The sequence below is a fragment of the Terrapene carolina genome, unplaced genomic scaffold (assembly GCF_002925995.2).
Source record: "Terrapene carolina triunguis isolate 2854851 unplaced genomic scaffold, T_m_triunguis-2.0 Scaffold132, whole genome shotgun sequence".
NCBI classification, from domain to species: Eukaryota; Metazoa; Chordata; order Testudines; family Emydidae; genus Terrapene; species Terrapene triunguis.
In genome coordinates, this window is record NW_020664483.1 from 23,540,026 (window position 1) to 23,554,371 (window position 14,346).

At 41.3% G+C, this 14,346-nt stretch overlaps 1 protein-coding gene across 7 annotated transcripts in view; it reads left to right on the top strand.

Annotated features, from left to right (window-relative positions):
• The first annotated feature begins 361 nt into the window (after positions 1 to 361).
• Positions 362 to 14,346, top strand: part of CCDC88A (coiled-coil domain containing 88A) — a 367,236-nt gene continuing 353,251 nt past the window's right edge. For 6 of the 7 annotated variants that reach the window (XR_002908971.3, XM_024215537.3, XM_024215545.3 and 3 more), the window contains exons 1-2: positions 362 to 866; positions 965 to 1,065. Coding sequence is in view for 6 of the 7 variants with exons in the window: in XM_024215537.3 (XP_024071305.2) it covers positions 804 to 866; positions 965 to 1,065 (164 nt within the window). In the remaining variant the exon portion in view is untranslated. The remainder of the gene's footprint in view (positions 867 to 964; positions 1,066 to 14,346) is intronic. The other variant, XM_024215528.3, reaches the window with a different exon arrangement.

Below are 14,346 nucleotides of genomic sequence, written 5' to 3' on the forward strand. Positions count from 1 at the left end.
AGGAAGCAGGGGGGATTGAGGAGTCTGTTGGGAGGTAGGGGGGCTCAGGAGCAGCGAGGCACCAAGGAGCAAGGGGGGGGGGCGCTGAGGAGCCAGGGGAAGGAGGGAGGCTGCGAGAGCAACGGGCGTGGGGGAGGGCGAGATCACAGGGAGAGGCAGGGTGCGGGTGGGGAGGGGTCTTGTCCCTTCTCTGTCGCAGTTCAGTTGATGGCAGCGGAGGCTAAAAAGGGGAACTGATTAGCAATAGCTTCCCTTCGCTGCTGAGGGGGCTGGTTCCCTATCCCTGGGCTGCCTGTGACACTAGTGGGGGCGGGAGCGCGGTCAGAGGCTGTGCCTCTCGTCTGAGGTGGGGGCTGCTGAGTGGTATTTGCCCCTCTCTTCCTCCTGTCCTTGCTCTGGGGGCCGATTAGCCTGGAGAGTTTAACTGGGGTTTCCCCTCCTCGCTGAATGAGGAGTTGCTGTGGTAGCCTGGAGGTTTTTTTTTTTTGGTCTGATGTAAACTCCAGCAGCCTTCCTCCTTTCTTTCCTTCCATCCTTCCTTCTTCCCCTTCGCTATGTAGAGCGGAAGAGACCCGTCAATGGGAAGACTGAAATGAATTTAGATGGACTTTCAATTGCTTTTTTTAAAAAAAGAAGAGGATAAATCCCAGTTGCCAATGCACTGTTTTTTATATTGCTTTGGAGAAATGGGGGTCATTTGCTGCTGCTAAATCCTTGGAGCATTTTAGAGAGTTGCTACAAAGAAGGCAAATCTGTATTTTTTGAAGCAAAGGAGCCACATTGATTTTAGCCTTTTTTATAAAATGGAGAATGAGATATTCACACCCCTGTTGGAGCAGTTTATGTCTAGCCCTCTTGTCACCTGGGTAAGAATTAATTTTCACAAATGGCATTTTTTTAAGGGTAAATATCTAGCTGCAGAGATTGAGGTGGAGTTAGTGTCATGGTGATGATTATATTTTAGGTTAAGACATTTGGATCCTTAGCTGGAGGAAATGGGAGCAACCTGGAGGAATATGTGGCTCTAGTGGATGGCATATTCTTGAACGAAGTCATGCTCCAAATGTAAGTGCCTGTGTATGTGTTTTTTCTTGTCATTGTATATTTTATTTTTTGTCAAGTCTTTTGTTTCTTCAACATGTCATTTGACTTCCAGGCATCACTTTGTAAATATGTCTGATCATAAAATTGTGTTTTGGCTAAAAGTATTCATGTGGTCAGCTATGAGGAGAATCTAACTTATACTATATTTAGTCTAATTTGTTTCCACTGGAATTTTTTTTCTAATATAGAAAACATATTTTTAAAATTTACTATTCAAAATCTGGAACTGTATTGTTAATTATATGATACTGCCACTATAATTTGCAAGTCTGGGACAGTATGACAAAAATGACTTAATTGCAAAGTATGTGGTGCAATACCCACAGGATCATGAAATGTAAGATTTAATAGAAATTGTATTTTTTTTAAACATCTGTAAATACAGTTTCATTTTGACATAAATGGTTTAAAATAAGATATAAATTAAAATTAAATTAAATATAAGACCAGAATGACTAATAATTTGCCTGTTAATAAGGTTCTAATGCTTGTTTTAGTTCATGTGGCATAGGATTTTTTTGAAATTGTGTGATACACTGTTATATATTGCATGCATGCTAATAGGGACAGACTTGTTTTTGACTTTGTTTCTACAGGATCAGAAACTTTAGTAAGCACTGGTTGTGAATTGTAGTATGGCTACATTTTTATTCATGCTATAGAAGCTAAAATGATCAGTGAAGTGTTTTGTTTATTGCCACAAACCATACACAACACAGTTTTTTCTGTTTGGTATCAGAAACTAATTATTGAAAATTTTGATTGTTTGAAAGGCATGTATAATTATATAAGAGCTACATAAAGTGGTATACATGAACCAATTAGATTAATGTATTAGGCCTGGTCCCCACTAAGCCCCCACTTTGGACTAAGGTACGCAAATTCAGCTACGTTAATAACGTAGCTGAATTCGAAGTACCTTAGTCCGAACTTACCGCGGGTCCAGACGCTGCAGGCAGGCTCCCCCATCGATGCCGCGTACTCCTCTCGCAGAGCTGGAGTACTGGCGTCGACGGCGAGCACTTCCGGGATCGATCCCAGAACATCGATTGCCTGCCACCGGACCCTCCAGTAAGTGTAGACGTACCCTTAGTCACAATTTAGAAAATATGTATGTTGGAGAAAATAAGTGCTCCAATTATTAAAGTTTCAGTAAAAACAGAACTGCAATATACATCAATTTATTAAGAAGTATTGTGATTTCTACCACAATTGTGACTATGGAACATTGCTTACTAGTATATTGCCCAGATAGTGACATCTTTCTGTTAGTCTTTAAGGTGCCACCGGACTCCCTGTTATCTTTCAAATGTACATTTCTGTAGTACTGTACTTCACTAATAAGAAGCAAGATGGTATTGGCGGAAAGAACTTCTCATTTAAGGCAGCCCCTTGCTTTTTTCTCCCCACAATATTTTAAAGTCTTCCTATATAAATTTAACCTATCCTTGGATATGTAGATAGGAATAACTGTACACATAAGTACAGATATACCAGTGTGTATAAGCAGCTTGCAATGACAGCTGTTCACCAAGAATACTGCCCAGTGATGGCCAGGCACATTCTTGTACTCTGTTTATACTGTTTTCACTCGTGGTAAAAATATTGTAAAATTACTAATTTTATGTACAGTATTGTAAATATGTATACTGGATGTACTGAGCAACTTTAAAGCCAAGTTTTGGGCCTACTGAAGTCAAGCATCACTTTTGCCATTAACTTCAGTAGAACCAAAACTTAAAATTTATTTTTGTAATATAGATCCTGCAGAGAAATGTGCAAAGTATGGTGAAGTCTTTTTAAAAATGTGTATCTTCTTCTAGAAAGCTTTTATTGTTGCATAAATTTGTAAGTGATTGAAAAGTGCAGTGTCTTCTACCGATGAATTTATTGAAACACTGTTTTTACTGCATAATTGAATTTGACATAATCCAAATCAGAAAAGTTAAAGTAATTTGGCAACTACGTGACTGTATATGCTGGCAACAGAACTTTTATTCATTATAAAAATGTTTAATTTTAAATTGGAGGCTGATCACTAACTTTGGTCAAAAACTTAATAGTTTAATCTTGAAAATATCAGGAATGAAATTCTGAGAACTTTCTCAAGTCTTTGGAATTTTATCTGAGAAAATATCCTGGTAAAAATATGTTGGTAGTCTTCCTCCAAACTATTAAAAATAATACAAACTCAACAGGTACAGTTGTCATGAGGATCTATGCCCAAGCTCCAGGTCCTGGTGGTTTTTTTGTCTTGTCTTTGTGTGTAAATCTTGGACCACATCCTGAAGAATGTCATCCACTTAGAAAAGTGGTCATTGTGTGTATAGATAAAATGCAAAAATATACAAAATCCATTAAAGATAATTTTGAAAAAAAGATTTGATAGTCTTGCCAATAAAATGTGCATCACATTAGAAATAGAGATGAGGGAGTTGGTGGTGTCAAATATTACTATATTTGTAAAAATAATTTCATTTATAACCTTCTGTTTTCATGTTTGTAACTTTTTTCCATAATATTAATCTTTTGGGTTGAAATTTGCTGTGCTTGCTCTCTGTCCAAACTTGGAGTTTCTTGGAAGTTTGAGCAAAATCTCTCCAACTGCTCTTTTAAAAAATTTATATTTGGCAAGGGTGAAAAAAATGTTGCCTGTTTGCGGCTTGACTGTATTCCAACTGAAAGGCTCATTTTTAGCCTTTGTGTTGACTTTTAGGGCCCAAGCCAACTCCCACTGACAACCAGACACTCTTGTCTGTATGTAGGTAAAGTATGGCAAAAATGTCAGTTTTGGAATTTTGCAATTTTTCATCGAAGGCTTACTTTTCTTCGTTTGAAAAGGATATGGGTGTTTGAAAAACTGTATGCTGATCATACATTGTAGATAATCCATACATGTTCTTTTCACTATAGCAAGAATTACACTTGTAATGTTGAATCTCCACCCATCTTCCCAAAAACCTACTGAAACAAACAGACAAACAACTCAAGAAACCAAGCTATGCCTCCAGCAGAAATGTTACCTCAAAAATGGAGGTGAGCCAAAGGCTCCAAGAAGTCCACTGGGCACTTTGCTGTTGCTACTGATTTTACCTGGAAAGTGCTCAGATATTACAGCAACGGGCAGCAGTTTAAACCCCTTACAGAGCTATGCACTTAAAGATAAATACAGTTTTAAAATGAACCTTAACATTTATTGGTATTATTATCTATACTCTTCCTTTAAAACTTTGGTTACCATGTACAAGAGAAGTGTGACAGAAAAACTAGTACTAATGCATTTTGAGACACTCTAGCTTTTGAAAAGTTTTCTAAAAATCATAATGTGATAATTGTCTAGATATCTCGTGATAGGGTTAGAAACAAAAATTCTTTACGCTTCCATACTTTTGTACTCCAATGGAGAGCATGAACTGTTGTTCCAGCAAGAATCATTAGGAGTGATAGTTGCGTTAGATGTGAGAAGTGCTACCAGAAGTAGGTGTCTAATACATTAAGGTGCATCAGCTTCTTAACATTCTACACTAGTGTGCTTCAAGTATCGGATGCTATTAATGTTAGTATTTTAGTGCCGGAGTACAGCTAGCAATATGTATTGGCTGAAACCTTTTTATAGGATGACATTACGTGTTTCTGCTGTCAGTATTGGAGGTGGGTGTGAGTGTGTGCGTGTGTTGGTTAATATGTGAGTAGAGAAACCATCACAGTAAGCAGTTTACATAGGTTCAGAACATGAACAGTTGGACATTGTTTCAACTGTTGAAGCCCTGCTGCTTTTCTGCTTTGGTACAAATTTCATTTTTGCAAAATGTTTTAAAACAAATGGTTGAAAATATGAATATTACATCAATTAGTAAGTTATAATTCTCAACAATATTTTTACAGTGATTATTTTAGAGGATAAAGTGTTTTTTTTTCACTCTGCTTTTTCTATTGGCTGACTGCACTCAGGGGTCCCTCAACTCCCATGATATTGTGCAGGCGGCCTACTCAACAACCTCCTCCCCATTTCTGTGCCATGCGTGCAGAACATGCACTGTAATCCAACTAACTCCTCCTTGTGAAGAAAGCTGGAGGCAAGAGGCAGCTGCAGGCAAGTCCTGCCAGGGTAGGGAGATGGAAAACAAAATGTTAGGTGAATTTAGAAGCAGAATGCTGAATTCTGTAGCACCTTGGACAAATGTCAAATTTTGCAGCTGCAGAGTCCATGCCCTCTTCCCTCAATTGAGATGAATGGGGCAGGTTCACACCTCTCAGACCTATTGTTACAGACACAGGCAAGTGTCATTGTTTGTTTTATACTTGTCCGCATTTTTAACTCTTTGCTGTCAGAAGTGCTAGAATTTTTTAAAATGAAATTTAAGATTGTGGAGCGCAATTGTGCAACGAGGAGGAAGTTCCACAACAAATTCCATTGCTGCCGTGTACACAGGGCCCTAAATATTATTGTTGGAGAAGGATCCTGTCAATAAGAAATGGGATTTTATAAATGCCTAATGATTTATCTAAAGTAGGGCTTCCGTCTTACACATGTTAGCAAGTCCATAGGAGGTGTATGGTGGTAGGATCTGTACTTGCGTGATATATTGGGGTAGTGGATGGATGAAAGGAATAGAGGACATGGAGAGACATATCCACATGGAAATTTTTCAACAGTTGGTCTTTCCCTGTCCTTCTTTTTCTCCCCTAGGTCCCCTTCGCATGTATACGCACACACCCCTATATGTCCTCCCCCAGTTCCATGCCCCCTTTCCTTTGTCCCTATTCCATGTCCTCTCTGTGGCACCCCATCACCTCTCTATTTTGGCGGTTCAGTAAACTGTCCTTCATTCCCCCTCATACTTCCTTACTATCCTGGTCCTCTCCTCCTGCCTACCACCTCTGCTCTAAGATATTTCTGAGACTGGGGAGCACAACTCCATGACACCTGTGAATATGTATCTTCATTTTCCTGCCCACATCTCCAGGCATTTGCCTTCATATCTTTCCTGGGACTCCTGCTCCACCAAATTTCCTTTTGGCCTCCTACTTCCCCATCTCTGGTTCAGTCTAGCAGCTGGAGCCAGGAGGTCTGTGTTTGTTTATAACATTTATACTATAAATGTTTTATAAGTGTTGCCCCTTATACATTTTTTATAGAGGCCCTCTTTATATATTAAATGCCCTATCCAAAAATACTAAAAGGCACTTCTCAGCAAAGCCAACAAAACTAAACAAATCTGGAGTTTCTAGGCCAATCCATTTTGGAGATATGTTGAAGCAAAAAAGTATAAGAATAAGTTTCAAAAAAGTAAACTTCAGTTAAATTTTCAAAATATGGTAATTTAGAACTGTTTGACAATTTTCCAGTAAAAAATTGGCCTCAGATGAGATGTGTGCAGAACTTAAGGAAGACTGAGGAATTTTGTGTGGTAGTTGAGGAAAGTTTTAAAAATTGGATTTAAAATAGGGTGCTATCTTCATTCCTAACTTGAGAAGCAACTACTGGCATATCACAGTTGATGTCTGGCAATGAAATTATCAGTTTGTTCATAAACAGTAGTCACAACTGGCTCATAAATACTTCTTCATGCATAAAACCCACAAACTTAATGTTCTAATAACTTCCTTTGGTGTACACAGTGTTGAGAGCAAAGTCGAGTGGAAGTGAAACACTCCTCTGATTCAGAGGGTTACCTAAGGGGGAGAACTGACATTTTATTGATATAAATAAGGCCAGATCTACATTGCGAAATTTTGCTGCTATGTCTGTCAGGGGTGTGAAGAATTACGAGATTGGATTGACTGTGCAGCTGTGCAGGCAAAAGTTTGTAGTGTAGGTGGAGTTATACTGGCAAAACTGTGCTTTTGCCAGTGTAGTTTATTTTGCTTCGGGGTAGGGGTGGGGACTGGAATGGAATAAGGTATTCTTGCAAAATGGCAGTTTTGCAAACAAACTCTACACTAAGATCGCTTTGCTGGGATAGTATAGTGGTATAGCTGTACCGGCAAAGTGCTCCTATTGTAGATCTAGCATAAGTGTCAGAAGTCAATTTCCCAGAGTAATTGTAGCTTGCTAGCTTTGTCCTTATCACCAATTTATACCACAGATGGGAGGGGATTTAGTTACCAAAACTTGATTGAAAATTAGTTTAAAAAAAAAAAAAAAAAAGACTTGCCATCTTAGTATGTGTCTGTATGCACACTTAGTTTGTGGCAAGCTGGAGTGTAAATCTATGGTATACTAAGTCTTCCTCTACACTCTAGAGCTGAGGATGTGAGTGCAAGCTTGAGCAGATGTATTCACACTATCTCACATCGAGCTAAAAATAGTAGTGTAACAGCAGTAGCATGGACTGTGGTGAACAGTGGCATGGGATAACCACCCTGAGTATGTTTCCGTGGGTTCTAAACGGGTTTGTACTTGAGGCGGCTAGCCAGTGCCACGGCAGCCACACTGCTGTTTTTAATGCGCTAGGTTGATGAGAGCTAGTGTGAGTGTGGGTACTCGAGTTGGTCATCACACCCCAAGTTCCAAGTATAGATGTTGCCATAGTGTCAGTGTAGCCATAGGATACTGCTGCTGCACTAGAAGTTCCCTAGTGTGCTTTAATCAACTTGTGTTTTAAAGTAGGGTAGATTGCAACAGCCTGTGAAGAGTGTATTTTATCTCAGTTTTACTGCTAGAAAGAAAAACTGAGTAAGAGTGCAGTAATATATTGTCCCAGGTCACACAACTTGTGCTTTAGTTGAGGTGGGGATGCTTTGTTTTTATTTTTTTCTGCTATAATCCAGTTAATTGATACTTAATTGGATTGGTAGCCAAATAACAGATATAATTCCCCATTTTGAAATTAAAAGATTTGTTTCTATATTTTTTCTCTGTTTCTCACTCCCAATTTGGGATTATGTTTGAGCTTCTTCCTTTTCTTTACATGTCCTCTGCTCCTGTTCTGTTTGTGGGTTTTCTCTTTCTATCTGTTCTCTTCCTCTTCCAGATTAGCTCCCCCTTCATTGCTTCTCTGGTTTCTTCTTACTGAACAGCTTACCTCCCCCCCCCCCCCCCCCAAAAACCCTCTCAAACAACAAACAAAACAAACACAACTTACTGGGGAAAGAGGCATTTTTCAAGATATGTTATCCCTGGAGCACATGACCTAGATGGCCAAAGAGATTATCTGGACAGTACTGTGACTTCTGCTAATTAAGACTCCTAACTCTTCTCCCTTGAGTTGCTCAAGGTTGGTAAGGAGAGGCATGGCATGAACTCAAGCAGGACTCCTGGGTTACCATTGCTCAGCACTGTTGAGGGAAAGCTCTGAAACTGCTTTTCCATTACTGTATTAGGCCAACAATTAGTCAAAGCATTGAGTGGAGGCAGGTTTCAGAGTAGCAGCCGTGTTAGTCTGTATCTGCAAAAAGAACAGGAGTACTTGTGGCACCTTAGAGACTAACAAATTTATTTGAGCATAAGCTTTTGTGGACTACAGCCCACTTCATCAGATGCATAGAATGGAACATATAGTAAGGAGATATATATACACATACAGAGAACATGAAAAGGTGGGAGTTCTCTGTGTGTGTATATATATCTCCTTACTATATGTTCCATTCTATGCATCTGATGAAGTGGGCTGTAGCCCACGAAAGCTTATGCTCAAATAAATTTGTTAGTCTCTAAGGTGCCACAAGTACTCCTGTTCTTCCTTGAGCGGAGGCAGTGTCAAAGGCTACTGCTTAGCCCAGACCCTACTGATCCCGTTTCCCTCATGAGATTTCCCCCCTTTCATGTAAATGCTAGACTTTAGGGGGAGAATTTGGAAAGGGGGGTCTTTTAAAAGCTGTATGATGATTCAGTAAATTTAAAACTGTAAATATGCTATATTTTTGGAATGGGGGAGCAGCAGAAACAAGTTGATAAATAATTCATATTTATTGAATGTATACTGTTGAATATGCACAAAAATATATCTTAGGGGACCTAGTTATTAGGATTCTGTTTACAATTACATTTTTATTACTGTTTCTTTGGTGTAAGACACTTTGGGCTATGACCTTTCTAAAATTTGGTTCTGTGTTTCTTATCATTCTTATCACTATTTACATTATGTGTAAAAATTCTAAAATAAATCCCACTGGCAGCTATAGGGAGACCTTTGCTGCTCCAGTTTTTCTTTTTTCTTTTAAACAAGGCCTGTAGCGGGGTGGTCACCCGCTCCTGCCTTAAAAGGGCTTAAAACAACCCTGGGAGTGGGCTGTGGCAGGGGAAAGCCTAGGCTGATTGGAAAGTAGCCACAGCTGTGGCTGGCTTAATGGGGGCTCAGCTGACCCCTATGAGAGGGCTGGGGCCAGAAGCCAGAGACAGACTCTCTCTAGCTTTGCGAGGGAGGGACCTGGCTGCAGGGAGCTGAGAGAAGGTACCTGGAATGGAGCAGGGCTGGGGGAGCTCCGGCCTGGAAACCCCCCAGGCTTTGGCCTAGTGGAAGGCCAATTAGATACCTGGGTTGCAGGGGGTAGGCAGAGGCAGCAGGTCCAAACCCCCCTTGCCTAAGATGAGTGGTTTTTATACTGCAGTCTGCCCCAGTGAGCGGGGGCTAGATGGTGACTGGCAGTAGGCCATGACTGAGGCAAGGTGGGGATAGAGGGTTGGGGGTTCACCTGGGTGGGGAGACCCTGAGACTGTGGGGGTATTGCCAGGGGGCAGCACTCCAAAGACAAGGGGCATCGGGTCCTGGGAGGGACACGGGAGCCAGCGGCAGCAGGACACTGGCCTGCAGAGGGCGCTCCGGAGGCTGGAAATGCTAATTCCCTGAGACGACCAGCAGGAGGTGCCGCAGCAGTGAGTCACGCACCGCGACAAGGCCCTTCAGGAAAAAATATATGAAGTAATTTTGTGGTGGCTTTGGAAGATTGTGGCTGTATATTTATGATACCGTGTGTACCAAAACAGTACAGAAATATTTAACGTAGGCTAAAACATGACCAGTTAACATGGCTTAAAATCTTAGTCTGTGTATTAACAAGCATTACGAAGGCTTTTCATTCATTATTAAGGTAACTTTATTGAGCTAACAAGTGGAAAAAAAACACCTCTTTTGCATGTCAAGACAGGGTCTTCAGTATATGCTTAATTCTATCCATGTGAGTAGTTCCATTTTACCAGGATCAGGCCCTTAATGTTCTGCTCTAAATATGTCTAAATTGAAGGGCTGTCGATTAATTGCAATTAACTCACGTGATTAACTCAAAAAAATTAATCAGATTGTTAAACAATAGAATACCAATTGAAATTTATTAAATATTTGTGGATGTTTTTCTTCATTTTCAAATATATTGATTTCAGTTACAACACAGAATACAAATTGTACAGTGTGCTCTTTATATTATTTTTGGTTACAAATATTTGCATTGTAAAAATAAGAGAAATAGTATTTTTTAATTCACTTCATACAAGTACTGTAGTGCAATCTCTTTATGGTGAAAGTGTAACTTACAAATGTAGATTTTGTTGTTGCATAACTGCACTCAAAAACAAAACAGTGTAAAACTTCAGAGCCTACAAGTCAACTCAGTCCTACTGCTGCCTGCTTCTTGTTTACAATGTTACCTGAAAGTGAGAACAGGCATTCACGTGGCACTTTTGTAGCCGGTGTTGCAAGATATTTACATGCCAGATATGCTAAACATTTGTATGCCCCTTCATGCTTCGGGCACCATTCCAGAGGACATGCTTCCATGCTGATGATGCTCATTAAAGTGATGTGTTAATTACAATTCTCTCAGTCACAAATTTATGTCTCCTGCTCTGTTTTACCCGCATTGTGCCATATATTTCATGTTATAGCAGTCTCAGATGGTGACCCAGCACATGTTCATTTTAAGAAAACTTTCACTGCAGATTTGATAAAATGCAAGGAAGGCACCATTATGAGATTTCTAAAAATATCTACAGCACTCAATCCCAGGTTTAAGAATCTGAAGTGCCATCCAAAATCTGAGAGGGACAAGGTGTGGAGCATGCTTTCAGAAGTCTTAAAAGAGCAACACTCTGATGCGGAAACTACAGAACCCGAACCACCAAAAAAAAAAATAAAAAAAAAATCAACCTTCTGCTGGTGGCCTCTGACTCAGATGATGTAAATGAACATGCGTCGGTCCACTCTGCTTTGGATCGTTATCAAGCAGAACCCATCATCATCATGAACGCCTATCCTCTGGAATGGTGATTAAAGCACGAAGGGACATGTGAATCTTTAGTGCATTTGGCACGTAAATATCTTGTGACTCTGGCTACAACAGTGCCATGCGAATGCCTGTTCTCACTTTCAGGTAAAATTGTATACAAGAAGCGGGCAGCATTATCTCCTGCAAATTATAACCAAACTTCTTTGTCTGAGTGATTGACTGAAGTAGGACTTAGTGGACTTGTAGGCTCTGAAGTTGTACATTGTTTTATTTTTGAATGCAGTTTCTTTTGTACATAATTCTACATTTGTAAGTTCAACCTTCATGATCGAGATTGCCCTACAGTACTTGTATTAGGTGAATTGAAAAATAGTATTTCTTTTGTTTTTTACAGAGCAAATATTTGTGATCAAAAATAAATATAAAGTGAGCACTGTACACTTTGTATTCTGTGTTGTAATTGAAATCAATATATTTGAAGATGTGGAAAACATCCGAAAATATTTAAATAAATGGTATTCTATTGTTTAACAGCGCGATTAATTTCTTTAATTGTTTGACAGCCATTCTAAATTGGTTGGGAATTTACCTCTTAAGCATATGTTGTAAGCATTTGCAGGTTTGGATCTTAACTTTATGCTTGTGAGTAGTCCCATTCACTTAAATTGAACTGTTCAAGTGTGTAAAGTTAAACACATAAAATACATGTTGGCAGATCGGGGCTGAAGTCCCCATGTTGATTTCCAGTGATCCTCTTTGCACCAATACAATTTTTTCCCCAAAACCCCCTATTTCTGATTTTCAGTGGAAATTCTATAATGTGAACCAAAGTGAAAAGTTCTCATCTTGGTCTTCGGAACAAGTTTTATGAAAGGTTCTGATCCTGTCAACTTGGAGTTAAAAAAAATAATTGATCTGGAGGAAGATAGTGTAGAAAATACTCTGCAAATCTCTGCAGTGTTGTTGTTTTTTTTTTTTTGACTGGAGGAATTGAAATTCCAAATTCTGATTTGTGTGGTAGAATATAGTAGAACAAAATACTTTGCTCTTTTTGATAGGTTATAAATTTAAAAACTGATTAATATAATACAGGATGCATATATTGGTTAATCTTTTCCCAAGTAAAGTTAAAGGTAGTTTTGCCATTGACTTCAGGGGAGCCAGGATTTCGCTCATGATGATTTTATCTGGACCCAGTATTAGAAAGTTAGTTGATCTGAGACCTACCTTCCCTACAACTTAAATTTTCTAGTTTTTTAAAATCTATTTACAAAAGATGCATTACATTTTCGCACAGCATAGTCATTGGAGGGTGCCACAGAATATGCACACTCCGTCTCTCTGTTGGGGCAGGGCAGGGTTGTGATACCACCGCCGTTACCATCTCCTCGACAGTCTTTAGGCAGAAAGTGGTGTGGCTCAGAGGTCAGAGACGGTACAGCATCCCTTGGGGTCAGGACAGCGCGGCTTAGTGGCCAGTCAATCAGTGGCCCTTGCACTCAGAGCAGCGCAGCCTAGCAGCCAGAGCCAGTATAACTGCCCTCAGTTTCAGGACAGTATGGCTTAGTAGCCAGTGTCCATATAACAGCCTCTGGGTACAGGGCAGTGCAACCCAATGGCTAGAGTCAATATAGCAACCCCTAAATGCAGGCCAGTGTGGCCCAATGGCCGCTACCCAGGGGTGGGAGGAAGGGGCTGCCACCAGGGGGACGGCGGCCCAGGTAGGGAGGCCCAGGCCCACCCGACTCCACCGGGCCTCGACCCAGGGCCCTGACAGTGGTGGAGTGGTCCGCCACTGGGTCAGCATGGAATCCCACTAAAACACGCTGATCTCACTCGGGTGGGAGGTACCACTTGCTCACTCTCCCTGGGTCACTTCCTACCACGCTTCCAGAAGCTGTAGTCCATTGAGCATTGGCGTTTCCGGGCTCCTCAGCGCGGGTGATTCCCTGTGGCTCCGTCGGCCGCAGACCTCCCGTCCATCTCTCAGAGTACCCGGTTCCTGCAGGCAAAGGCTGGGATGGCTCTTCAGCTGGAGCCTCTGCCAAAGGTCCTTACCCTCCGGTGGTCAGCCTAGAATGAGCTGGGCTGCTCCCTTTTATAGTGAGGTAGTAGCTGGATCAAGCCCAGCATGGTCTGAGGGGTGAGACTTCCGCCGCCCATAGTATGGGATTAATCCTCTCTTGTCTAGTGCGGGGTATGCACACCCCGTCACACGCACCCTGCCCTTAAGAGGGATCCTGGCGAGTGGTCCGTCTCCCTTTCCTCCTCTCCCAGCCTGGAGAAGAAGTCCGCATTGACTTACCTGTGTGAGCCTTACCTGGCCGATGACAGACGCAGAAATCATATGGTTGGAGGGAGAGGTACCAACGCATAATCCTGGGATTGGTGTCCTTCATGCTGTGCAGCTATTGGAGGGGTGCGTGACTGGTAATCAGTGTGAAGGAGCTGCCGAGCAGATAGTAGCGTAGGGCATTGATAGTTCACTTTTCTGCCAAGGCCTCCATTTCGATCGTCAAATAATGTGTTTCCCTGGGGAACAGCTTACGGTTTAGATATAAAATGGTGCGTTCTTCCCCATTGATTTCCTGTGATAGGATGGCTCCTAATCCCACTTCCGAGGCATCTGTTTGCAATATGAAGTCCTTTTAGAAGTCTGGGTGTACGAGGACTGGTTCCCGCGCTAGCTGTTTCTTCAGGGTCTGGAATGCTTCCTCACGCCACTGGACCACCACATCTGCCGGGGTTGAGAACTTTTGGTTAGGTCAGAGAGGGGAGCTGCTATTGTTGCAAAGCCCGGTACAAAATGCCGATAGTATCTGGCCAATCCCAGGAATTGGCGCACTTGCTTTTTCATTGTCAGCGTATCGGCTAAAGCTTGCACTTTATCAATCAGATGCCATAACTTGCCTCCTCCCACTATATACCCCAGGTATGGTCACCTCTTCCTGCTTGAGACGGCATTTCGCGGGGTTGGCTGTGAGGCCTGCCTCCTGAAGGGCCTTGAAAACACTGGTTAGATGTCAAAGGCGGTCCTCCCAACTGCTGCTATAAATCACGATGTCATCTATATATGCT